This window comes from Colletotrichum destructivum, chromosome 4 (genome assembly GCF_034447905.1).
Source record: "Colletotrichum destructivum chromosome 4, complete sequence".
Taxonomy (NCBI): Eukaryota; Fungi; Ascomycota; class Sordariomycetes; order Glomerellales; family Glomerellaceae; genus Colletotrichum; species Colletotrichum destructivum.
In genome coordinates this window covers 3,290,580-3,315,480 of record NC_085899.1, presented here as the reverse complement: position 1 = coordinate 3,315,480, position 24,901 = coordinate 3,290,580, and the positions used below count along the sequence as shown (strand labels likewise).

General features: G+C 56.3%; 6 protein-coding genes across 6 annotated transcripts; 4 read left to right on the top strand and 2 right to left on the bottom strand.

Moving 5' to 3' along the window:
• Positions 1 to 323: 323 nt before the first annotated feature.
• On the top strand, positions 324 to 4,885 carry CDEST_06929 (Putative hydantoinase A/oxoprolinase, hydantoinase B/oxoprolinase, hydantoinase/oxoprolinase; the record flags this gene model as incomplete). Its single annotated transcript, XM_062923088.1, has 11 exons — positions 324 to 392; positions 442 to 604; positions 670 to 761; positions 821 to 1,037; positions 1,105 to 1,576; positions 1,642 to 2,019; positions 2,099 to 3,110; positions 3,199 to 3,289; positions 3,345 to 3,451; positions 3,514 to 3,796; positions 3,876 to 4,885. 11 exons carry the CDS (start codon positions 324 to 326, stop codon positions 4,883 to 4,885), a joined length of 3,894 nt encoding a protein of 1,297 aa, XP_062779139.1.
• Positions 4,886 to 5,305: 420 nt separating this feature from the next.
• On the top strand, positions 5,306 to 6,741 carry CDEST_06928 (Putative Fido domain-containing protein). Its single transcript, XM_062923087.1, has 2 exons — positions 5,306 to 5,673; positions 5,749 to 6,741. Exons 1-2 carry the CDS (start codon positions 5,401 to 5,403, stop codon positions 6,604 to 6,606), a joined length of 1,131 nt encoding a protein of 376 aa, XP_062779138.1. The 5' UTR covers positions 5,306 to 5,400; the 3' UTR covers positions 6,607 to 6,741.
• Positions 6,742 to 7,220: 479 nt separating this feature from the next.
• CDEST_06927 (uncharacterized protein) lies at positions 7,221 to 8,906 on the top strand (the record flags this gene model as incomplete). The annotated part of the gene is made up of 2 exons (XM_062923086.1): positions 7,221 to 7,298; positions 7,360 to 8,906. 2 exons carry the CDS (start codon positions 7,221 to 7,223, stop codon positions 8,101 to 8,103), a joined length of 822 nt encoding a protein of 273 aa, XP_062779137.1. The 3' UTR covers positions 8,104 to 8,906.
• A 142-nt stretch (positions 8,907 to 9,048) lies between these two features.
• On the bottom strand, positions 9,049 to 11,982 carry CDEST_06926 (Putative SANT/Myb domain, Homeobox-like domain superfamily protein; the record flags this gene model as incomplete). The annotated part of the gene is made up of 4 exons (XM_062923085.1): positions 9,049 to 10,697; positions 10,754 to 11,336; positions 11,393 to 11,781; positions 11,910 to 11,982. The coding sequence occupies 4 exons, from the start codon at positions 11,980 to 11,982 to the stop codon at positions 9,049 to 9,051; spliced, it is 2,694 nt and encodes an 897-aa protein (XP_062779136.1).
• Positions 11,983 to 17,284: 5,302 nt separating this feature from the next.
• CDEST_06925 (Putative aldehyde dehydrogenase domain, aldehyde/histidinol dehydrogenase) lies at positions 17,285 to 19,257 on the top strand. Its single transcript, XM_062923084.1, has 4 exons — positions 17,285 to 17,457; positions 17,526 to 17,925; positions 18,040 to 18,928; positions 19,009 to 19,257. The coding sequence occupies exons 1-4, from the start codon at positions 17,396 to 17,398 to the stop codon at positions 19,146 to 19,148; spliced, it is 1,491 nt and encodes a 496-aa protein (XP_062779135.1). The 5' UTR covers positions 17,285 to 17,395; the 3' UTR covers positions 19,149 to 19,257.
• Positions 19,258 to 21,444: 2,187 nt separating this feature from the next.
• On the bottom strand, positions 21,445 to 24,103 carry CDEST_06924 (uncharacterized protein; the record flags this gene model as incomplete). Its single annotated transcript, XM_062923083.1, has 6 exons — positions 21,445 to 22,006; positions 22,053 to 22,300; positions 22,357 to 22,674; positions 22,720 to 23,115; positions 23,176 to 23,440; positions 23,505 to 24,103. 6 exons carry the CDS (start codon positions 24,101 to 24,103, stop codon positions 21,445 to 21,447), a joined length of 2,388 nt encoding a protein of 795 aa, XP_062779134.1.
• Between the last annotated feature and the right edge of the window lie 798 nt (positions 24,104 to 24,901).

Sequence of the window (24,901 nt, the reverse complement as noted above, 5' to 3'; positions counted from 1 at the left end):
GGCCAGGTAGTGGAGCATCATCACGGTCTATCGGTACCTCATGACCTCCGTGAAGTCTGCCGAAGGAGCTCCGAGGATGATCTGTGGGGGGGAAGTTTCGGATGATTACCGCTTTCGGCCTTCTCTAGGCTCACGCACGCAACTTGAAGAAACCTGTATAATGATTGCGATTCCAGCTTCAGTCTGGCTCTTGTTCGGTTCGATACAATTCACTTTTAATCGCATTCAACATCTCTGAGATCTTTACGCCGAGGGCCCTAAAACTCATCATCTCATACGCCCACTCACTAATACGCCAATCTCGCCGCAAAATCCTCGCCGTCATGGGTTCCCTTCCCGGTCCTGTCGAGGGTATCAGAATATCCATCGACCGTGGTGGCACGTTCACAGACGTGAGTATTGAGTATCCCTTAGCTTAGCATCTCTAAGCTGACGTTCCAGTGCGTGGCATCCGTCCCCGGCCAAGATGACATTCTCGTCAAGCTGCTCTCCGTCGACCCCAGCAATTACCCCGATGCACCCGTCGAAGCGATCCGAAGAGTATTGGAGAAGGCGACGGGGAAGGAGTACCCCAAGGGAAAGAAGATCTCACTGAGAGGAGTTGGTGAGTTGAGCACCGAGTCTCTGGTTGCGAGAGGGGTACGGCTCGTGCTGACCCATTTATGCCAGAGTCCATCAAGATGGGAACCACAGTCGCCACAAACGCTCTCCTCGAGAGGAAAGGAGAGCGGACAGTCTTTGCCGTCACCAAGGGTCTCAAGGTAGGTCTGAATGCTCGTGGAGGCTATGATGACTCGTAAGCTTACACGCGTGGTTCTAGGACCTCCTTCATATCGGAAACCAGTCCAGGCCGAAGCTCTTCGACCTCGCCATCCGCAAGCCCGACGTGCTGTACTCCAAAGTCATTGAGATCCCAGAGCGAGTGACATTGGAGGCATGGTCAGAAAACAACAAACCCGAAGCCATCGACGCCTCCTCAGATTCCGCCCTGGTGACGGGTGTCACCGGCGAAGTCGTCAGGGTACTGGAGCCCCTGGGTAAGTAAATCCCCTCTCCTCGTCAGTTTTCGTGAGCGACAAGACTAACCACAAACGCGCAACCCAGACCTGGACGCCTCAAGAAAGGCACTACAAGAGGCCTATGACGAAGGCTACCGCTCCATCGCCGTCTGCCTCATGCACAGCTACACCTTCCGCGACCACGAGGCGGCCGTCGCGGAGCTCGCCGCCGAAATCGGCTTCACCCACATCTCACCTAGCGCGGAGCTCTCGCCCGTCGTCAAGATCGTGCCGCGCGGCAACTCGTCCACGGCGGACGCGTACCTCACGCCCGAGATCAAGCGCTACATCGCCGGTTTCGAGTCCGGCTTCGCGGACCTCGCCACCAGCGGCTGCCGCTGCGAGTTCATGCAGAGCGACGGCGGCCTCGTCGAGTTCTCGGGCCTGTCCGGCTTGAGAGCCATCCTCTCGGGTCCCGCCGGCGGCGTCGTGGGCTACGCGAGGACGTGCTATGACGAGGCGGAGAAGACCCCCGTGATCGGGTTTGACATGGGCGGCACAAGCACCGACGTCTCGAGGTGCGTTTATAAAACCTGGATGACGATGGTCCCCCCAGCGTTGATACTGACTGCCCATGTCTCAGATATGCCGGCGAGCTCGAGCAGGTCTTTGAGACGACAACAGCCGGTGTCATGGTCCAGACTCCCCAGCTGGACATCAACACCGTCGCCGCCGGCGGTGGCAGCATCCTGAGCTGGCAGAGCGGCATGTTCAAGGTCGGTCCTGAGAGCGCCTCGGCCCATCCCGGTCCGGCTTGCTACAGGAAGGGAGGCCCCCTGACCGTCACCGACGCCAACGTCGTCCTCGGCCGCGTGCGCCCCGAGTTCTTCCCCAAGATCTTCGGCCCCAACGAGGACCTGCCCCTGGACGTCGACGCCAGCAGACGCCTGTTTGAGGAGCTCACAGCGAGCATCAACAAGGACGAGAACACGAGCCTCAGCGTGGAGGAGGTTGCGGCAGGGTAAGCGGCGTCTCCATAGAGGATACCCCATCTTATGATAGCCCCCTGTAACTAACATGCCCCCCCCCCCTTCCCCCAGCTTCCTCGATGTCGCCAACGAGTCCATGTGCCGTCCCATCCGCACCCTCACCGAGGCCAAGGGCTACGACGCTGGCCTGCACAACCTCGCCTCCTTCGGCGGCGCCGGCGGCCAGCACGCCTGCGACATCGCAAAGACGCTGGGAATATCGCGCGTCCTTGTCCACAAGTACTCCTCCGTCCTCTCCGCCTACGGCATGGCCCTCGCCGACGTCGTCAGCGAGGAGCGCAGCCCCTGCGCGCTGACCTACACCGAGGCCAACCTCGCCATCTTCGCGGCCGAGCTCGACAAGCTCGTGGCGAAAGCCGGCGACGTGCTGCTGATGCAGCGCATCCCCCAGGAGCGCATTGTCTCGGAGCGCTACCTCAACATGCGCTTCCAGGGCAGCGACACGCCGCTCATGATCCAGGAGACGGCGGCGGCGCAGGACGGTGGGTACCTCGCCGCCTTCAAGGACGCGCACCAGAAGCAGTTCGGCTTCCTGCCCGTCGGCCGCGACGTCATCATCGACGACTACCGCGTGCGCGCCATCGGCAAGACGACGGTGCAGCTCCCGACCCCTTGGCCCAAGGAGCTCGCCTCCGCCGAGGCCGCCGCGGCGCCGCCGGCCAAGACCACGAAGCAGGTCTACTTCAAGGGTCTCGGCTGGTCCGAGACGCCCGTGTACGGCCTCGCCACCCTGACGCCGCACACGAGGATCGCCGGCCCGGCGCTCATCATGGACGACAAGCAGACCATCGTCGTGATCCCCGACGCGGCGGCGACGGTGCTCTCGGAGACGGTCGTCGTCGACGTCGCCGTCGGCACCAAGGAGACCATCTCGACAACCACCATCGACCCGATCCAGCTGTCCATCTTTGGGCACCGCTTCATGGGCGTCGCCGAGCAGGCCGGGCGCGCGCTGCAGAAGACGAGCGTGAGCACCAACATCAAGGAGCGTCTCGACTTCTCGTGCACCGTGTTCTCGCCCGAGGGCGGGCTGGTGGCGAACGCGCCGCATGTCCCTGCAATGGTGAGTCTTGAGCCTTCGTGGAGCTTTTTTCCTTTCCTTATGAGTTGTTCGGTGTGTTATTTGAAGCGAGGAGCTGACTTGGGAGCAGATCGGAAGCATGGCGTTTGCCGTCAAGTGGCAGATCGACCATTGGGGCGACGACCTCAAGCCCGGCGACGTCATCCTGTCCAACGCGCCTGGTGAGTGCATCCGAATCCGATATCTTGGGAGACGAGTTCGCTAACGGAGGTATAGTCTGCGGCGGCACCCATCTTCCTGACCTCACCGTCATCACCCCGGTCTTCGATGCCGAGGGCAAGAAGATCATCTTCTGGACCGCTTCGAGAGGTCACCACGCTGATGTGAGTTTTGTGCCTCATCCTAGCGAGGCCCTCATCAAAGACTAATACTAATACCTCTTCAGGTCGGCGGCATTCTGCCCGGCTCCATGCCGCCCAACTCCAAGGAGCTCTGGGAGGAGGGCGCCATCATCAAGGCCTTCAAGGTCATCGAGGGGGGCGTCTTCAAGGAAAAAGAGCTGACGGATCTCCTGATGGCGCCCTCAAAGTTCCCGGGCTGCTCCGGCACGAGATGTCTGCGGGACAACATCTCGGACATCAAGGCGCAGGCGGCGGCCAACCATCGCGGGAGCCAGCTCATCCACGGCCTGATCGAGGACTACGGTCTCGACGTCGTCCAGTTTTACAGTACGTCCACCGCTCTGGTCCGCCCAAAGCAAAACAAAAATGCCCAAATTGCCTGTACTATGACTTACATCACCAACAGTGGAAGAGATTCAGGGCGCCGCCGAGCGCGCGGTCCGCGACATGCTCAAGACGATCCACAAGCGCACAGCGGGCGAGCCGCTCTCGGCCATCGACTACATGGACGACGGCACGCCGATCCAGCTCAAGGTGACGATCGACCCGGTAACGGGCGGCGCCGTGTTCGACTTTGACGGCACGGGCCCCGAGGCGTACGGCAACTGGAACGCGCCCATCGCCATCTGCAACTCGTCCATCATCTTCGCGCTGCGGTGCATGGTGGACGCCGAGATCCCGCTCAACCAGGGCGCCATCCGGCCCATCGACGTGCGCGTGCCCGAGGCCTCGCTGCTGCGGCCGACGGAGCACGCCGCCGTGTGCGCGGGCAACGTGCTGACGTCGCAGCGCGTCGTCGACGTCATCTTCCGGGCCTTTGGCGCCGCCGCCGCCAGCCAGGGGTGCATGAACAACCTGACCTTCGGCACCGACGATCCGGAGTCCGGGTTCGGCTACTACGAGACCATCTGCGGCGGCGCCGGCGCCGGGCCGACGTGGGACGGCGTCAGCGGCGTGCACACCAACATGACCAACACGCGCATCACGGACCCGGAGTCCCTCGAGCGGCGGTACCCCGTCGTCCTCCGGCAGTTCTGCCTGCGGCAGGGCAGCGGCGGGAAAGGGGCGCACAACGGCGGCGACGGCATCGTCAGGGACATCGAATTCAGCATCCCGATCAAGGTCAGCATCCTCAGCGAGAGGCGGGCGTTCGCGCCGTACGGCATGGCCGGCGGCGCGGACGGCGAACGGGGCCGCAATGTGTGGGTCAAGAAGAGCGGCCGGGTCGTCAACCTCGGCGGCAAGAACACGGCGAGGATGGAGGCGGGCGACCGCATCGTCATCATGTCGCCCGGCGGCGGCGGTTACGGCAGGCCCGAGGACAGGGTCGAGGGGGGGACGAGGCGGCCGGACGGGTTTGTGGGCGTTGCGAACGGTACGGTTGATATGATCCAGAGCATGGGAGAGTCCGCATAGGTTTCCATTATTTAAGAAATACTTTCTGGGTGCCTTTCTCTTCATTCTCGCCCCCCCCCCCCCCCCCCCCCCCCCACCTTTATGGTTTCTCTTTCCTTTCTTGCGTACGTCGTACCATACCTACCTTCAGTGCTGGGTATAGCACTTATGCTGTGTTTCCTACTGTTTTTTTCTACATATTATTGTGTACCTGTGCGACCTCAAGAGGGACCGCCTTGGCCACGTATCTTAGTATCATACCTTCCCCCAGGTGCCGCCTCGGCGCCCGCACTCTTTTAGTTCGTCACGACTAGCTCCTACCACTCACGTGATGGAGCGTGATCTCGCCTATGCGCTCGCTTACACACACCCCACAAAACGGAGCCTGGCCACTTTCTACCCACCTAGTTTAGTTCCGGTTGGGCGGAGCTAACTAAAATCCATGCATCCCTGCTCTCCCCGAGGTGCATGTCTCGCGTCTGCGGGCCAAAATTGAATCGCCAAACCCAGCCGGATAGGCGATCATCGAGCTCAAGATGCTGAGCGTTTTCAAAAGAGCATCTGGGCTGCACGGCCGCACATCATTTTCCCCCATCAAACAGCTAGCCTACGATACCTGCGGCAAACGCCTGTTCTCGGCAGATTCCAAAGAGGCTCGACTTGCCCTTCTCCGCAAAATTTACGAGCCCTTTTCCAAGCTCGACAAGGGTTCCCCGGAGTATGATGAGCTTGCCAGATCTGGCAAGGTCTGGGAAGATCATTTCCAGCCCTATGACAGCCAGCGCATGGGCTACAAGACTCTTCAGCAGGTGGGTGGATTGTCGGCAATTCCCCAGCACTTTTTGGCCATTTCTATGCTCTCGTGTTGCTAACGATCAACCCAGGAGCATGAAGATATGCTGGTCGAGATCGACAAACTTAGGGAGCTTATGAAGCCCCGGGTTTCCGAACTTGCAAAGACCTTAGTGGCCGAGTATGCGCATCAGTCTGTGTCGATCGAAAACAACCCTCTGAAGATCGGAGACACCATCGCAATCTTCGACCTCCTCAACAAGAAGCTCTTCGCCCACATCGATATTGCTTCCTTCGCTGCTGAAGATCTCACCCAGCTTGTCCTTCCGCAGCTCCACCCTGATGCAGACGGATCCGTCGTGAACGAGCTGAAAAACCACATTGTTGCATCTCAATGGATTGCCGAAACAGCCGCTGCTCAACCTGGAACATCTGGAATGAACGAAGCCGAAATGAGACAACTCGCGGCAATGACCATCAAAGGTACTGAATCCGAGGCTATCTACGCCATGGCCTGGGGTGGAAGCGTTCCTCTTGGAGGATACCGCAAACTGCCCATTGCAGTCAGAAGCAATCCACTTCAAATCTTTCCGTATCATGCGGAAGTTCCGGTCTGTGTCAATCGATTCTTCAGCTGGCGCGATTCGCAGCATCGCAGCAAGGAAACACACCCGCTTATCCTCGCATGCCACATGACCGCGTATTTCGTCCATATCCATCCCTTTCCAGATGGTAACGGCCGGGTCAGTCGAATGATCATGCACGACTACATGGTGCGCCAAGGCTACTTGCCAGTTGTCATGCAAGACCTCGACCGCAAGGACTATCTCCGAATGATTGACGGTGCCTGCAATGGCAATCCCCGAGAGTTTATCACGACAGTCCTCTCGACCCAGCTGGACCAGCTGCACACGTTTTACTGGCGACAGCGGATGGGCGATGGAGCTTGACCAACTTAGACATTTGGAATTGTGGCCGTCACCGCGTCGAGGAGAGCCCAAACAACGACTGCAGAGGATAGTGATCACCGTACACCTAGAGCCAGACTCATTGTAGCAAGGGGATGAATAATATGGAAAGCTCTGCATTACATTTGTTGTACGTGATACCTCGCCCAAAATGAAGTGCGCTTGACAGGAACCGACGACGAAAAGATCTCCAACTTTGAGAAGGTAGTCTTGGTCTATCCCCGTCTACGTTCAGCCTACTCTTTCTACACATGTCCCGCATCTATTCGTGCCTTCCACTGTCAAATGTCTTCATTCCTTGCCTGCGTTCCCGTTCCTTCCACGTCAGTCGGGGACAAAGCCCGAATGCCTTCTTCTCTATCCAGGAATAGGCCTCTTTCCTCTTCTCCAAAACCTCCTCAATCTCCATCTCCATCCTCGCACCACCAAGTCCGAGTGCCTCGCTATTCACACACTTGCTCCTTGTAAACCATTCTTGCTCAAGGCCGTTTCGCCCATCATCCATCACGAACCTTTTGCTTCTTCGAGGATCAACATCTCGCAAGCTTTGCCCGTTGTCATCCACCTTATACCTATCAGCAGCCAACCTCGACACAATGCAGACCGCTTCCGGCACTCAAGATTCTCCCTGCAAGGAGAAAGCCGCTCGTCGAAAGGAGCGCAAGGCCGCCAAGGTCAGAATCATTCATCCTCATGACCCTCCCACTTCCTCTGCCCCTATCTAACATGCCACAGAAACGGAACAAACGGCAGTTGCAAAATAGCAAAAAGTGCGCCGAGCAGGCCGGTCCACCGCCCCAAACAGCCTCCGACGTCAACCCTGATGTCAAGAAGGAGCAGCTCGATAGCCCTACCAATACACTTCCCATCACGGACCCCGATTCCGAGAGCGAGTGGGAGGGCTTCCCTGACCCGCCCGCCCCTGCCGCGCACATCTCATCTCCCACCTCCGAGGCGGACACTGTCAACCTTGAAGATGCGGACAATGAGGACCCTGGCAGCGAGGGGGACCCTGACAGCAACGACTTTGACGACCTACCCGCGATCGAGGGGAAGAACGGCATCAGTGCTCTGCAGGAGAGCATCGCGCACCAATTTCCTGGCGACCCCCGCCCCGCCACGCACGCCCTGCGCGACCTTCTCGACCCGGAGCTCACCAAGGAGCTCGGCGGCGTCCGCGGCCCCTCACAGCCGGGCCTCCACACCGCCGACCAGCTCGCCGTCGCCACGCGCCTCTGGTTCCGGAAGCGCAGGAACAAGAACGTGGTAATGGGCATCGTCTTCAAGAACGGGGACCCCGTGGTCGACGCCGCCGGCGATCGCCGCAACGCCAAGATCCTTTGGGTGGAATTTAGGGGCGTCAGTGTACCCCGTCAAGGTCAGGGCCTGAAGGTCAACAGCTTCCTGGGGTTGCCCGTGGTACCGGCCAAAGTCCGCGAGGATAGCAAGAAGTATCTGGTAACCGGTGGCTGGCGTTAGGGAATGATGGAATCGTCAGTAGGCGGCGGATGTCTAGTGACGCGGCACAGGACGCGTATGGCAGATCGACGATGGTTCCAATGGAGGGGATTGTGTTACTTTCGCGTGTCTATCTGTATCCTTTTCTACGTAAACTTCGAAAGTCAGACGGAAAGGGACAGTCGGTATCAAACCAGATTAGTAGCTCTCAACTCAACAAGTCACCAAGAGTGTGGCACTAGATCCGACATGGCATTGCAGTAATCCTGCTCTCAATTCATCCCATGTCGCTATGCAGTACTGAGGTGGTCTTCTGTTCTCTGTTCCCTTCGCGCCAAAAAAGAAGGCGGGATTATCGCCGTAATCGCCTTATCCTCTCCTCCCTCCCTCCCTCCCCTCCCGGACTCTGTCATTCGTGGTATCATGAGCAAACAAAAAATCGCTTTTTGGTGCCGCCCCTCCCCCCTTCTCTCATATATTTTTTTTGGCTCCAGTTTCTGTCTTTGGTTTTCTTCTTCGTCTTCTTCTTCATTTTCTTCTCGCGCCATTGTTGCCCCCCCACACCATAAAACATTCCTTCCAATATATAGAAAGTGGTAATATCCCCCCCGGGAAAGAATACTGTGTCTTTAGAAAGGTGTCGCATCCTTGAGGATGCTCTCATCGTTTCGCTTGATTCGACAACCTCGAACACCGTCTATTCAATCATGTCACATTATGCAGAATATCAACATCCTGCGTAAAATCTTCGTTCGCTCGGGGTTGTTCCGCATCCACAAGGTAGCCCCTTTCCAGAGTCGATCCTGTCATTGGCTCGAACGCCTAGAGACCATGCGGGATGGGGGTCACATCCCAGTCGTCCTGCTCCGGTTGATGGGCCCCTGTGGTGGAGTTGCCCAGCATGCGCTGGTAGTCGTCCGTGATGGCGGGTTGGTGAATATATGAAGCGTAGAGGCGATTGTCATTCTATGACAAGCTAGCACTGCCGCCGCTGTATGCCTCGAGCTCGCGCAAACTCTGCATAAGCGCCGCCTCCTTCAGATCTTCGTTCTCTTGACTGTACACCGGCGCAGACGAGTCGGTCGAGTACTGCGGCGCAGGCTCGGCAGCCTGAGAGACCTGCGGCTGTACATGCTCGGGCTGGGGTTGCTGGGGTGGCTGCTGGTGTTGATGTTGATGCTGATGTTGATGCTGATTCTGGTGCTGATGCTGTTGCGGTTGTGGCGTTCCCGGGTGTGAGTGATGCTGGTGGATGTGAGAGTGCGTCGGCGTCTGCGGCTGGGATTGTGCTTGTGAGAGGGCGTGGTGTGGGGTCTGGGATAGCTGAGCAGCCGTTGCGGCGTACGGCGAAGAGGCATGCGGAACCCGGGCGTGGGTAGGCGTGGCCGCGACCGGTGTCCCCGGCGGTCCCGGCGCAGCAGCGTGCGTCGGCGTCGTGGCGTGGGCCGCCATGTGATGCGACATCTGGGCAGCGGACTGCAACGGCGTGCTGGGTGCCGTCGGCGGCACCACACTCGGGCGGCTCTGCTGCGGGTGTTGGAGACCGCCGGCAAGAGTCATGATTCCCTGCACACGAGCCTGCTCCTCCTCCGAGTTCATGCGTGCTCGCTCTTCAGCTTCCTTACGAGCTGCTTGCGTCGGCGCTCGCGTCTTGAGTTCGCCAGTCACAGCCTGCAGGTAATAAGGCATCTCCGAGTTCGTCTTCAGGAAGAACAGTTTCAGGTTCCGCGCCTTGTCTTTCAGTTGCACTTGGGTCCGGTCCTTGAGTATGTTGGAAAGCGTGCCTTCGGCGCCAAATAGCGACAAGATCTGGCTCCAATGCGGTCCCTGCACCATATCCAGCCCAGTCATCAGCGCCTTCTCTTCCTCTTGCGTCCAAGGTCGTCTTGTTGAAGTAGTACCCTCCCGTCTCTGTTGGTTGTTGGTCTTGCTCAATGCCGCTTGGCGAGCTCGGTCGTACAATACGGCACTGGGCAAACTTTGGCTGGGCGGCAACTTCTCGTTGCTGTCATGTGACGCAGGCGGCGGCGGTTGCTCGACTGGCGGAGGGTATCCGTAGTATGGAGACTGTTGCTGAGTCTGCTGTAGGTGTGACAGATATGTCGTCTGTGTGACTGGAGCAGCCCCTGTCGGCGTGGGCACGGTCGGTTGATACGGCGCCGGCGAGAGGTTGTTGAGAGTAGTGCGTACATATTCCTGCGTGCTCTGGGCGACGAGGGCGAGAATGTCGTTTGTGTCTTGGGTTTCGTTCGTGGTCCCGTTCGTAGCTGGCGCGGCGGAGGGTGTCGATTCGGGGGCGGCGGTCGTGGTGGGCTCTGCAGGGGGCAAGCTGGTCTCGGTGGTCGGGACTGGCGGCTGTTCCGAGGGCAGGCTCTCGACGGGATCGCTCGGAAGATACTGCGCAACCAGGCCATCCGTGGCCTCCAATAGGGATGATATACCCAGGTCGTCCAGATCGGGAGGCATCGAAGTGTCCAAGTCCCCGTTCGTCATGATGGGTGGCAGGTCAATGCCGTGCCTTGACGCGAGTCCAGAAAAGGACTGCAGCTTTTGTCGAAGGTGCGCGTTCAACAGGCGAAAGAGATCTTCCTCCGGGTAGCCAATCTTCAACAGCACTGTACCCAGAATGTCAGCTGTTGCCCCGAAACACGAGCATTTGTTGGCACCGTACCGGTATCTGGAAGGCCTGAGGCATAAGCAATCAGGCCCGATTTGCGCTCCTCCACGGTCGTGACTAGTGCTCTCTCCTCCGGGGTAAGTTCAGTCCCATCATGTCTCGCGCGCAGCTTGTCCTCGAGGTCCGAGAAGAAGGCCTCGGCAATCAGCTGGTCAACCGGCGCTGACTGGTCTGCTGTTGTCACAGACTCGATGACCAACTGTGTCTTGACTGCGACAAACAACTCCGAGATCTCGTGCGAGATGCTCTCGCCACCGGACAGAAAGATGGAGAAAAAGTGATCTCTGAGCGCGAGAAGCTGCTGCGAGGCCAGCTCGTGGTTGCCGTCAAACGTGAAGAGTTCGCAGCAGAAACTTGCGAGGTTGGCGACTTGAATATCGGTCAGGTTGTCTGGGGCCGTCAGATCGAGGACGGCGGGGTCTAGGATAAGGTCGGTCGTCGAGTACATGGATCGTGTTTTGCAAAACAGCGTCTTGAGAGTGCTGTAGGACTTGTAAATGTCCGTGTCCTTGTCTTGCAACTGGCGGTACACGTCGTCGTAAACATGTTGCGACATGATGACCAGAAGCTGCATAGCCTGGAGAAGGGGAGACGGTTAGCGGCGCCTCCGGCACTGACGAGACCGCCACGTACAAAGTTTGACAAACATGAGGTGGTTATGCGCCTCATCAAGGCCAGCGGCTCCGAGAGAACAACGGCGTGCGGCTCGGCGGAGTGGCTGGAGTCTTGCGACACGGAGGCCAAAGCCTCCGCCGTCATGTCCACGTCCGTGACGGCGTCTAGGCCGTCGACCTTGCCCATTTCGTTACTGATGTCCATCATGACGCCCTGGATCATGGCGTCCATATCGAAGCCGAGGTCGAGTGACGGGGCCTCCTCGTCGACCTTTAATCTCTTGGACTCGGCATCGGGGTCGTCCGGGCTCGGATCGCGGGGTCGCTTCAGTGGGAATTGGGGGGTTTCGCCAAGGTCGGCCACGGCGGTGGGCGACTCCTGCTTCATCTCCGGTCCTTCTACGCCTTCTAGGGAAAGTCAGCTTGCTTTGCGACGCTTCCGGAGGCGTCCTCCGCCCGGCATGGTCTCCGACACTCGAGGGCGGCGTGTGAAGATCCTTTCACGAGGTGGGATGGCTGGGGAGCCAAGGCCGTACCTGTCGGGGAGTGCGCCTCGGCCTTTGCGGCCTGGGCCGACTCTGCAATAGCTTCAATGCCCTCCATGAGCATCGAGAAGCACGTCGACAGCGGTTTCGGGTCAGACTGGTCGGCGTGCAGCTCAATGGCGGGGGGGTACCGTGATCTTTGCCGTTTCTTGGACTGAGGCGGAAAAACTTTTTGGAAAGAAAATCCGAGCGCCGATGCCCTTATAATCTGCCCCAAAGAAGATGTCACTCCCGATACACAGGAAGGAGAGACTTCTGCAAAAAATTCACCGCCGCTTTCCAGTAAAGAATGACCTGTCATTGGCCAGTTTCATCCCAATGCAACATGGTCAATGCGTCTGTCCCCGCTTCTGCCACTTTATCGCATCAATTTTTTTCTTCCTCACTTTCCCCTGGGGTCGTCCTGCCTACCCCTCTGAGCTTAGCCGCCGCAGAGGTCGCCTAGGAGCCGATGCAGATTGCCATCCCAACCCCCTTCGGTTTTTCCGTGATTATACTTCCTTCCATCCTTGGGGGCGCGGTTTTTTCACGACAAGAAAGGCATTTTCTGCCTGAGGACAGCCACCGACAACGATGTTCCTTTTTCTTATCGCTCGATATGGCATGACCACCTTGATGTCCCAAAGATTTCTTGACTAGTGGGATGCCCATTATCAGATTTAGAAAACGCGGCAGTTCAAAGCTCCATCCGAGATCCATCGGATGTCACTGTCGTCCGGAGTGACGTCATTCCCCGGATTCATCATTTAACTCTGGGGACTCGGCAGATCCTAGTCGGTGGTCTTGGGAGGTAAACAGCCGGGGGAATCAAAATGAGATGTCACTGGCCGGTTCTTCATTCTGCCAGTCGAGACCGCCAGAGGCCACATCGATGTGTGACGCGATTGAAGGTGGCAGAAGACAACTCGAGGTGGCTGACGCTTGCTGGAGAGGCTGAGTGAGGTGTTACTGCTCTCAAGATCCTCGCACTTCGGCTCTCGTGATAGTTCCCCCCTTAGGTGTGAAGCTCGTCAGTAGAAGAGGGAGAGCCAAATAACGATGTCTTCATGGACGTAGGCATGTCTGGGGATGTTTTGACCGCCGTGTTGCCAGACTCTCACAGCCGAGCCGTTGGCCTTGATACCTGTCGAGCTGGATTTGCCGTCCTCGCCTTAAACCCGTTTGATCCTTCTTCTTGGCAGTGCTGCGGCTGGCCACCTAATCGGCCGCCTTATTGGCATTATGGTCACAGCTAGCGGGCACTTTGGCACCCAGTATCTATAAATCTTCCGGTTGCTGGTCCAATTTACAAGGTACATCGAAAGACTTTCCCAACGGCCAGCAACCCTGTCGTGAGCGTCCATTCAAGGTTGCGCCAACCGAGCACGCTCACTTGTGTCAAAGGAAATTGTATACTGGCCGGGGAAATGGTTAAATAACCCCGAAGACGGCGCTTCGACTTGCCAGCCGGCCACTTTGAGAGTTTATAAGAATGTCCAAGTCGAGAGTGCCGTTCTCGTTGCAAACCTCCGGCCGTCGTTTCTGGTCATCTACGTAGGTAGCCCCCTTGACGTCTGTTGCTGATAGTCCACGCTGTTGAGTCTGAAATTTGACGGAAGCAGAGGCCAAAGGGCCGCTGTAGCGGATGGCATGCATATTTTCATTCTTTGCCGCGTTTTTGGACCGCCGAAGCTTCGCCACCTGCTTCCCTTGGCAACACTATTGTACAATGTTGGCTGCGGCGAGAAGGAGTAGCGACAGCATAGCATTTACGAGGATGGGCTCAAGGTTTTTTTTTTTTTTTAAAGTTAAGAGTTGAGTCCAAGATTCTCTAGGCACGTCAATCTTCGCGTTGCCCAACACGGATCCCCAGGAGATCGAATGGCTATGACGCCGGCGGCCTATCACGCAATGTGTGAACTCTCAAGAAGGAAAGGCTCAAGATGCTGAGCCATTATGCCCAGAGGCGACAAGCTTCTTCTTCAGCAGGGGGGCGTGTAAAGCTGTCAGATCTCCACCATCCGATTCGCCGAGGGTTGAGGAGACGACCCCTCACACAGCAGGCTGGTCATTGCATGCCGCTCAGCTTGTAAGTGCGTCTACATAGGTATCCATGGTTCGTCTTGTTTGGTGTCTAGCTCTGCGGCATCTCTCAAAATGGCCCGTCACCACACGGATGCCTAACAGAATGTCGAGCCGAAGTCGAGTCGGCGAGCGGCCTGGCACAGCTAGAGACACGGCATGCTGGCATCTGCAGGGCTCCGGGCCAACGGCTCTCTAGACGGCTGCAGTACAGCTCGCTGCCTGTGGCTTACACGCCATGGTTTGACTTACCCAGATTCTCGAGCAGTGCATGAGGAATCAAAGGTCCCATCATCTGATGCACCCCTCGATTCGAAGCCGACACAGAACACATGGACGGCACGTATTTAAGGAAGGGTCTGTTCCAACAAGCCGAAGGTTGCGGGGATCCATGGATGGCCGGGTGTGGCGTCCAGGCCGGAGCAGAAGTGGACAAACGGTAAGTAAAATCCCCTCGTCAAAAGTGACCGATTGCGCTCCCCCCGTCCCCTTGATCGCGACCTCCCCATTGGGCCACGACGGCGTCGTGGTAACCAGAAGCAGTGACTGCATTACTAGAGACGCCGCACTTGGCCGCCTTAACGCCGAGAAATGGCCACCAAACTAGGTAGTAACGGCGTAAGACAAGTGTGCGGATCCGCATCGATGAACTGTCGATGGCGTCCCGGCTCTTGTGCTCCCCGGCATGTTCGGACGCAGATCCAGTCGGGTTCCGCGCACCAGCCCGTTGAAGGTGATGGGGTGGGGTAGTGCACACTTCTGGCAGCCTTCTTCGGAACTTCTGAAGGCCGGAACAGTGAAGTAACAAAAGTCGGAACCGGCCGTGGGCGGGCGTTGGCGGCGTGCAGGGCTGGAGGCGGTTAGCATCGCCAAACAGAAACCCGATGGGGATCCCCCCCCTCCAGCCAGGTCGAGACCGTGATGGACCGACACGATACAGTCGAGCAGAGTTTCAAAGTCGAACCTGACCTATTTGCGTTCGGGGTCGGTTTGTCATTCCCGGCCGAAGGCTAAGAGCTGAGTAGCAACTGGGGAAGAGAGAGACCGAGAAAGTGTGTGTGTGTATTTGTGTGTGAGCTGTGAGCTCCGTGTCGCCGTGAAACTGCCATCAGACCGAAGTTTTCTCCACCAAGCCGTTCCCCCTCCCCCACCCGCAGCTTCGGCCAAGAGGGTTCGTTGCTGTCGAATGATGTCGGGGACAAGGACGACGAGGCAGGGGGGGGGGGGGGATTGGAAAATGACGGGGCGGCGTTTGCAGTATGATATACTGACATCCCCCGAAAGCCAATCAACACGCCCCTCGTGCACCCTTTTGGGTTTTCGGTGCGGGGGATCTCGAGCAGAGGGGGCTGTTGAGAAAGCTCGCTGGGCTTTGGCCCGAGATACAAAGTCCGGCGAACCAGTAGCAAAGACACCCCGAAGAGCGCGACCTACGAGGAGGTCCAACGTCGAGCTCGTGGCATAAAGCACCGTATCTGTGGTCTCGACTCTATCGTTTCGATTTTTATTTTCTTTCTCCTGCTTAACGCCGGACGTCGAGACCCTGGAGACGTAGGAGTTAAGCCGGGGGGTGCCAAGAACCATGTGCACGCTACAACACACTCTAGGTACGCTGTACGGTTAGGTAGTGTGGGTCGGGGACCACGAGACGCAGACGTGCCTGTGTCGTCGAGAGGGCTAACTCTGGGGCTAACTCTGGGGCTAATGCGCTACCTATTACGCAAAGCTTTCTTTCTGGCGCCCCGGAAGACTCGTGAGGATTCCGGCGAAGTTTGGGTTGTTGTTGGGGAAGGGAGAGACGGAGAGACGAGCTAGATGATTCTGACTCGATAATGCGACAATGCTGCAGCTTGTCAAGCGCCCGCGCGGTGCACTTCCGCCCATCCATGATGTAGCTGGGGAATGCTGGAATCGAGATCAGCCCATCGAGGGGCGACGGCATGGCCTTCAGTAATGGAGAGTCCGGGGTAAACACGGTCGGTCTGGCATTAGCGATTAGTGAAGGGTGGCAGATGCATGCATGGGCGACTTTGAGACGCTCCGACCTCGGTTCGGAATTGGCTGTTGCTCGCATTTGTCACACAACGGGTTTGTTTGTGTAATGAACGGAGAGGAAGAGCTAGTAGCTAGCCGTTGGACTCGAACTCGGACTTCCAGTGGTTGTTGTGTTTGGGGTGGTGAGCCGCTTTGAAGCGGGTGTGGCTGCTGCATCCAGACAAACCAGCAATTTGCCGCCATCTGATTGGTCAGCTCCTCCATGGAAGACGCAAGCTCGCGATGGAGAAAATGCGGGGTCAAGAACCGTCTGGAGAGGGGGGTGAGGAGAGGGGGAAGGGGGATGTTTCTGGATTCCTGGATTGGGGGGAGGGGGTTCTGGAGATACTGCGTGCGCTGTGGCAAAGTGTTTTTGTCACCATGGCAAAACAAGACAGCAAACGGAGGCGAGAGCGAAACTCAATGCACATTGCATCCATTCTGTCTGATCATCACTAAGCATTTGCTTACTGTACCCCTTACACTCATTTTTTAAGCTCTTACCTGCTCTGTGTGCTAGGTACCTATTCACGAACACTAGGTAATATGAGAGATGGTATTTCTGGTGAACTCGAGCCGAGTCCAGCAGGCATCACCTGGTGAGCACCGCCTTGGGGAGCTGCCAATGGGACTCGTCTCGAGGTGACGACGAAGGAGGGAAACAGGCGGTTGGCCCGAGGTAGTAGGTAGGGACAATAGGTACAGTAGGTACAGTCGGTACCTGAGTGTGTGGGTGGTGTCTGTTGCGTCCGTGTCACTCCGCCCCTCCACCATCCCGGTCCTCTAGCCCCATGTCTGTGCTGCTCTGCTCCCACGGCTCAGCACTAACCTCCTCACAACCGCCCCCCCCCCAGCATCCATCCCACTTCACTTATTCCACTGACAGAGCTCATGTCCCAGTTGCGGCCCACTGAGTGACCGTGTTTGACGACGCTCCGGTCCGCTCACCGGATGCTGATTTGGCCCTCTGGCCCTCTGGCTCTCCTCCTGCCCTCCATCCGTACACCCTCCCCCGTCCTAGATTCTCATCCCATCCCCCATCCGCCCCCTCCCCCCCGCCGCGATGCTGCCCGCGCTAAACCCACACTGCCCCTCGCCTCTAACAATTCTATCTGCCTCTTCACGGTATCACTTTCGGGCTTCTCTCCTTCCCCCCAAGCTCTGGGTTGCCCCCCCAGGCCCCCCGCTTTATATACAGTCTGCTGTCCCCCGCCCAGCTCTGGTCGAGTTGCATCTCTCCCTCTCCCTCTTCCTTACTTACTCTCAACTCACCAAACCCAACCCTCACACTGACGCCTTTTCTTTCTCCGTGATACCTTGATACCATTGCTCTGTTTCGTCTGTTCTAACCACATACACACACCACGCACACACAATACACAATGGGTTTGTCCGTTGAGCTCAAGACCCCGGTGACGGGCACCTACACCCAGCCTACCGGACTGTGCGTACCCTTTTGTCCCGCAGTCTCCGAAGATCTCACAGCTGACACTGCCTTCCCCCCTCCCGCAGCTTCATCAACAACGAGTGGGTCGAGGGAGTTGACAAGCAAACCTTCGAGGTCATCAACCCCTCCACTGAGGAGGTCATCACCTCCGTTCACGAGGCTACCGAGAAGGATGTCGACATCGCCGTCGCCGCCGCCCGCAAGGCCTTCGAGGGTGACTGGAGGAAGGTCGCCCCCAGCCAGCGTGGCGTCCTCCTGAACAAGCTCGCCGAACTGGCCGAGAAGAACACCGACCTTCTCGCCGCTGTCGAGTCCCTCGACAATGGAAAGTCCATCTCCATGGCCAAGGGCGACGTTGCCGCCGTTGTCGGCTGCCTGAGATACTACGGCGGCTGGGCCGACAAGATCGAGGGCAAGACCATCGACGTCGCCCACGACATGTTCCACTACACCCGCTCCGAGCCTGTAAGTTGAGAAAAAAGAGAGAAAGAAAAAGATCTGGAGGACCCCCTCCGACCTCCAACCCCAAGGCCAACCATCTTGCGAGTCCCTGGACCCCTAAACTAACAACCTTCTTAGATTGGTGTCTGCGCCCAGATCATCCCCTGGAACTTCCCCCTCCTGATGCTTTCCTGGAAGATCGCCCCGGCCTTGGCCACCGGTAACACCATTGTCATGAAGACCGCCGAGCAGACCCCGCTGTCCGCCCTCGTCTTCGCCAACCTCGTCAAGGAGGCCGGCTTCCCCCCCGGTGTCTTCAACCTCATCAACGGCTTCGGCAAGGTCGCCGGCGCCGCCCTCTCCGCCCACATGGACGTCGACAAGATCGCCTTCACCGGCTCCACCCTCGTCGGTCGCCAGATCATGAAGGCCGCCGCCAGCTCCAACCTCAAGAAGGTCACCCTCGAGCTCGGCGGTAAGTCCCCCAACATCGTCTTCAACGACGCCGACATTGAGCAGGCCATCTCGTGGGTCAACTTCGGTATCTACTACAACCACGGCCAGTGCTGCTGCGCCGGCACCCGCATCTTCGTCCAGGAAGGCATCTACGACAAGTTCCTCGCCGCCTTCAAGAAGCGCGCCGAGCAGAACAAGGTCGGCGACCCCTTCCACCCCGAGACCTTCCAGGGTCCCCAGGTCAGCCAGCTGCAGTTCGACCGCATCATGGGCTACATCCAGGCCGGCAAGGAGGAGGGCGCCACCCTCGAGACGGGCGGCGAGAGGCACGGCGACAAGGGCTACTTCATCCAGCCCACCATCTTCAGCAACGTCCGCCCCGACATGAAGATCATGCAGGAGGAGATCTTCGGCCCCGTCTGCGCCATCTCCAAGTTCAAGGACGAGGACGAGGTTATCAAGCTCGGAAACGACACCACCTACGGCCTCGCCGCCGCTGTCCACACCACCAACCTTAACACCGCCATCCGCGTGAGCAACGCCATCAAGGCCGGTACCGTCTGGGTCAACTGTGAGTCCCCCCTCCTCCCCCTCTTTGCTTTCATAGCTTCCGCTCTCTGTACAAGCACGACTAACATGTCATCTCTCTAGGCTACAACATGCTCTCGTACCAGGTTCCCTTTGGTGGTTTCAAGGAGTCCGGAATCGGCAGAGAGCTCGGCGAGGCCGCCCTCGCAAACTACACCCAGAACAAGTCGGTTGCGATCCGTCTGGGTGGTGCTCTGTATTAAGGGATTCGGCCGGAAAGGGGTAATGAAAAGTAGGACTTATTGGCGCAATGTGTACACGACCTCGATGTAAACTTTTTCAATACCACGTTGAATGATACCAAATAACGATGGCCAACTTAGTTCACTCGCCAGCCTGTGGATAATGTTCTCGTCTCTCAGTATGTGTGGCGGCCTACCTTGGGCACCACGGCATCAGTCCCCGCGGTCCCTGTGCTGACAAGCATAGGCGGTAGAAAGGGGCGCAGGGGCTCAACTTAAATTCAACATCATGCATCGCATATATCTCACCACCCAATGACACGAAAAGAACGAACGTATTCATCTTGCACTGACGCGTCTTGGAAGCACAGGACGTCTTGCATCCTTCCACGATCCGCCACGCCCTTTTCTTCCATTTCTCTAGGTAGGTAGGTAGGTAGGCAGCCAGGTACAAGCGGACAGACTATTGTTTTCCGAGAGACTTTTCTGCCCCAAGACTCATCTTTAAACCCCCCCTCCCCCTCCCCTTTCTGTTTACCTAGAGTTGCGTCAGCATTGAAAAGTCTGCCTCCAGAATGTTCCTTGCGGGATTCTGAGTATCGCAGGATTCGGTGGATCGGGGAAGACTCACTTCATTTCGACTCTTTGTCAACGCCACCTCCCTGGGTCATCCCGGTCTTGAACAAGATTTTGCTCTCTGCCTCTGTTGACGGCGCAACATCTGGGAAACTCGACCCTATCAGTGGGCCCAACATTGACGCGTTGAATCCTCTCTCGAGCACCGCCCCTAAGTCCGTGGTTGCTGAGGACGACTGTCAACGATGTACGGGCACCACGAGCATCGTTGAACCTGACCAACCTCGAAACCCTCACGGAACGGCTCTGTAACAAGAAACGGGTCGCCTTCAAGCCCAAGAGCGGTCGAGTCAAGGTTTCAACATATCCGGAGACCACAGGACGTGACAAGGAGACTGGGGGGCTCAGATCCAAGTCATGAGCTTTTCCATGAGCTCTGGCCACTGATGCAAAGAGGGGCTGGTGTATATATAGTCCGATGTATGGTCTGAAGCCGTAGCTGAGGAGGTAGCACGAAATGAGAGTATGGACAAGGTCTTTCTGATGTTCTGCCGTCTGCAAACGTCTGTCGTGATAAAATTCTTGGTGGGAAATGGGCTGTGAGGCCGGCTGGGGAAGCACCCCGTCCTCCCCTCCCTCCCCTTTGAAAAAGAAGGCACAGACAGAAGCTGGCGAAGCGTCTTGTCGCGTTCAGTGAAGAGGGAACATCCGGATATCTTTCGAAACTTGGACCGGACGCCAATTGCTGCATCGCAATGCATTGGTCGTATCACGCCCAAGACCGAACACATGATGCAACAACGCCTGACATCAGGCGCGTTCGCCCCTCTTATCGCGACAACGGCGTCGAGCAACTTTTGGTCCCAAAGCCACTCATCACTGGACAACATAACGAAGGACAACACGAGCGAAAGAGACATTGACCATCGATTGTGTTCGGCACAGGTTTGATTGGCTTTCCAGGCGCTCGCCTACACGTTAGTAAACCCTACCAACCCATTTTTTAAAGATGCCAAAAAGGCTATGTATATATATATATATGTATGTATGTGCGTGCGTGCATGCACACAATTTGTAACCGTGGTCGGCACGACAGAAAGGGCGCAAGACAATGTAGCTCCAAAAATACAGCTTGCTCGCAAGGGCAAAAGTTCCGAAACCGAGAATCGAACTCGGGGCTATGCCTAATCGCTCAAAGAGATGAGAGGGCATCATGTTGGCCACTACACCATATCGGATGTTGATGGAAGCTTAAAAACATTCGGCATATAAGTAAGGTTGTGCAAGATGCCCACTGTGGATAACATCCGGAGCGGATCCAGATGGCCAGTGCGCTTCCGGAAGGTCCCTCTTCTTCCGATAATTGGCCGACCGGTCTGAGGGCCGGTGCACTGGGCACGACGTATCTTCGAATCGTGAATCTAGTCCTTTCTTGGGATGGGTTCAATATTGCGACCGACACTGGTGGCCAGCGTCTCGTACGGCGTGCAGAGTCTTGGAGGGGATATGATTGTCGAATTGCAAAAGCTTTGGAGGCCGGGACCGGTCACGCTTTCACAGCATTGCGATGAGAACAATCCGTACCAGATTTCAACAGCATGATTCTTCTGCTCGCATCTGACGCTAACTACCACAAAATCAGGACACAACATTCCGTCCTTGTTGCCCAAGCTTTTACCCAGCCTCGTGTGTCACAGCTCGCTAATACCGGGTCACAAAGCCATTACCTCTTCGATTCCAATTACTTCGCTTCAAACATGGCATTGCCGCTGCTCATCATATGTCTGAGGACGGAGACCTGGGATTCCGGTCCGTAGTGGTTCGCATACTTGCCATCCGACACATGGTTGGGGTCGATAAACGTGCGGGTCTTCCTGCCTACGTCGCCCCCAATCGCGCAAGGCTTGAAAAAGGGACCCCATACCACGATGGCCTCCGCCTTGGGCATGGATCCGGCGTCCGTAAGCACAACGGCTTTGGCCGATTCCCGGAAGGCACCGTAGTGGGTATCTCGGGACTTGTGAGTCGTGGTGCACAATACGTCGGCACTCTTCACTATGTCCACCAGGAGATATTGGATGAGCTTCCTTGCCCAGTGTTCGGCTCGCAGGCGTTCGTCTCTCTCCTGCTGCGCCGTCATGTTCTTTTCTTTCCGAGTATTATCGAGCGCCCCGTGTGAGGCTCCGCTGAAAACGACGAAGTCCCTCACCTCGTGCAGCGGTATGTCTCGGGTGACAAAAGCCCGGAGACCCGCGAACCTCCTGTCGTGGCAAAAACTCTGGCGCAGGTCGAATAGCTTCAGACTGTCCAATGGGTCGATCTCAAATTCGTCAGTCGACCAGCTTCAACAGCCACTCGCATGGAGACAGAGGCTGGGACCATGTCGACATCTCCCATTCCATCTCGCCTCTGATCACCAGCCGAATAAACGAGCCAACTTCTTTCTTGATGTTGTATCCACGGACAACGAGAGGGATGTGGCGAGGCATGCCGCGCGTGTCTTGCTTCTGAAGAGCTTTCACAACTTCGGTTCCTTTCTCATAAAGCATCAAGGCAAAGTCGAGTACCGCATTGTGAGAAGAGGCCGAGGCATGTACCTTGTTTGTGCCAGGGTTCGCCAAGTCCCCTGAACGCCGATGATTTGGAGAGCAACCGTTTTGATGTATCGTCGAAAGGAGGAGGAATGCTCCAACATCACCATGTCTGCGTAGGCAGCATCGAACTGAACCGTTGGTTCTGCAGCTTCCGAAGAAATGTTACCGTCAAGGGAGACATTCCGCGCCATTCGAATGAGCCCAACGTCATCATCATCGCCGTTGGCAACCGGGGGCAAGTGAAAGATGGGGTGACTATATCCATGGCCGATAGAGAACTCCTGCAGGTTTATCTTGAGAGCATTGCGACTATCGCTATGATCTGTCTCAGGGCCGCTGCTGTGGTAGGGCAGAACGTTTCTCGTAACGCCGTTTGTCTCAAACAAGTTGGCCGTTGCATTGACTCATCTGCGTGAAAGGACTCGGCCGTCAAAGAAATCAAGATGAATGTTCTCTCTTTCGGCTTCTTTCTCAAGCCTCAAGAATGTTTGAATGACTGGTTCTTCATGATTTTGCTTTTTGATCCGCGAAAAAGCTCGGATTGGATGATTGCGAATACTGTACGCTGGAGAAGTTGGATCTTGGGGACGATGTACCTCAAGTACGAAGTAGCCGCCGTCTTCGTATGGTCGATCGCCCCGATACTCCTCAGACCACACATCTTTGATGGGAACGACTTTGGCTGACCAACCGAGGTCATCCCTGTCTGGATTTCCGTCGTTTCTGAAAGTACTCGACGAGGGAGGCGGTCCCAATGCGGTGCTCAGCTCAGTGTTAGGTTTCGTCAAACTGCCGATAGATCGCCTGAATCGGGTCACCTAAGATATCCAAAGTGAGAAGAAGATTCCCCAAGAGCTTGGATGAAGGAGAAAACGCACGAATTCTGGGCTTGGGCGTGTAATGGCCCAGAAGCGGTCCGTCTCGGCTGATGGCTTGTCGCCATCCTTGAGAAACAATGGAGGCTTCACCTTTCTGACATCTTGTACATCCATGGCATACCACCAGTTGTCTTGCGCGATTGACTGTGTGATAACAGTCGCCGCATCTTTGAGACTGTTGAACAAATACCTGACTGGATCTTGATGTGCTACTCGGTTCTCAAACGCCATCTGATCCCTGTATCTGTTGATATCCCAGTGATGTCTGATTATGAACTAGGTCAGCTTGTTTCGGTTGTTACCAGAAAGACTAAGTGTAAATAGCTCACACGTTTCCGTAAAGGCTTTTTGCGGCGATTTGCTTCGGTGCAAGGTCGATGAAGCTGTCCAACGAGGGTTTGATGGTGTTCTTCACAAGAATCATGAAGCTTGTCTGGCCAAAGATGGTTTCAAGGTTCCATCCTCCTTGTATGTTGCAACCGGAGTTGACGTAGCCGTCAATAGCCACGTTTTTCCCCTGGAAAGGAAAACCCATACCGCTGATGAGACTTCTCTCGCCAGGGCGCAGGTTTATCTGCAGAATTCCAAAATCATCCGGTTGGCATTGTTCTGGAAGAAGCATCTTGACCTGAGGGGCGTAGTCTAAACTGCCCCCAGAGTTGTCGAGAGTATTCAACCGCCATCTGATGGTGATGGCGAGGTCCTCTGACTCTGACAGATTGCTTTTGAAGAAAGAAGCTTCCGTGCCTCTGGCTCTAGGAAACCGAACTATCGCACCAATGTATGCTTCATGGTTGCCTCCCACGTATATAACGATTTCTGTCCGCAGCTGATTCTCAAGGCCGAGAGTCTGACCGCCGATGAAGAAGGTGGCATCGGGACTCACGATTGCGCATGGCTGCGTGTCGTTCAAAAGTGGGAGAGGCATTTCGCCACGTCTGATTATGTGAGTAGGTGAGATTTCGAATGTATGTAAGTAGCAATGTTCAGTCAGAGAGGTGCGGTTTGAAAAGACTGTATGCGAAATGAGTGCGCTGGTGAGGACCGAGTAACTTGAGATTCCGGGTCTGAATCTCGCGCTTGAATAAAGATTGTAGAAGGAGCGGCGTTGAAACTAGTTAGAATGAAAGAGAGAAGAAGCAGGTGGCTGATGATTCTCTAAGGAAGGAGCGTTGCAATTCTGAGGAGGCCTTCTTTCCTAGGAAGGCATAACCAGCAAGGTAACCAAGAGGTTCGTGTGCCGCTAAAGTACCTATACTAAACCTCGTAGCTATCTACATTAAGAAAAGGATTATTGGAAAAAGTAACTTTACAGTCGATAAAATGGTTTGTGTTTCTTGTTGTATGCAGTTAGATAGTGCTGTCGTCGTCCCTATGCTTTACGTCTCTAGCATGCTAGAAAACAGCCTGTTTTTGACTGAAAACTACATAGAGTTCGGACCTTCCCCTCCAGTCACCTAACCAAAGGCTCTCCAGCACTATAATTCAGTTCCTTACTATGTAATATGGGTAAATGTAAAAAACCTGGGTCCTATTTGACTGGTGCAAGCTAGGAACCGTCAGCCGGGCAGCCTCTATTATATGCTCAGGCCCCGCTGTCTTATAATCAAATAGAAGCATTAGCAATCAACACTTAAAAATAACATGCTTGCTACCTAATTATCTTAAAACTCTATAATATGTATGTAAAATCGAAAGCAATTGAGCTGAATGGGCAGCAAGGAAG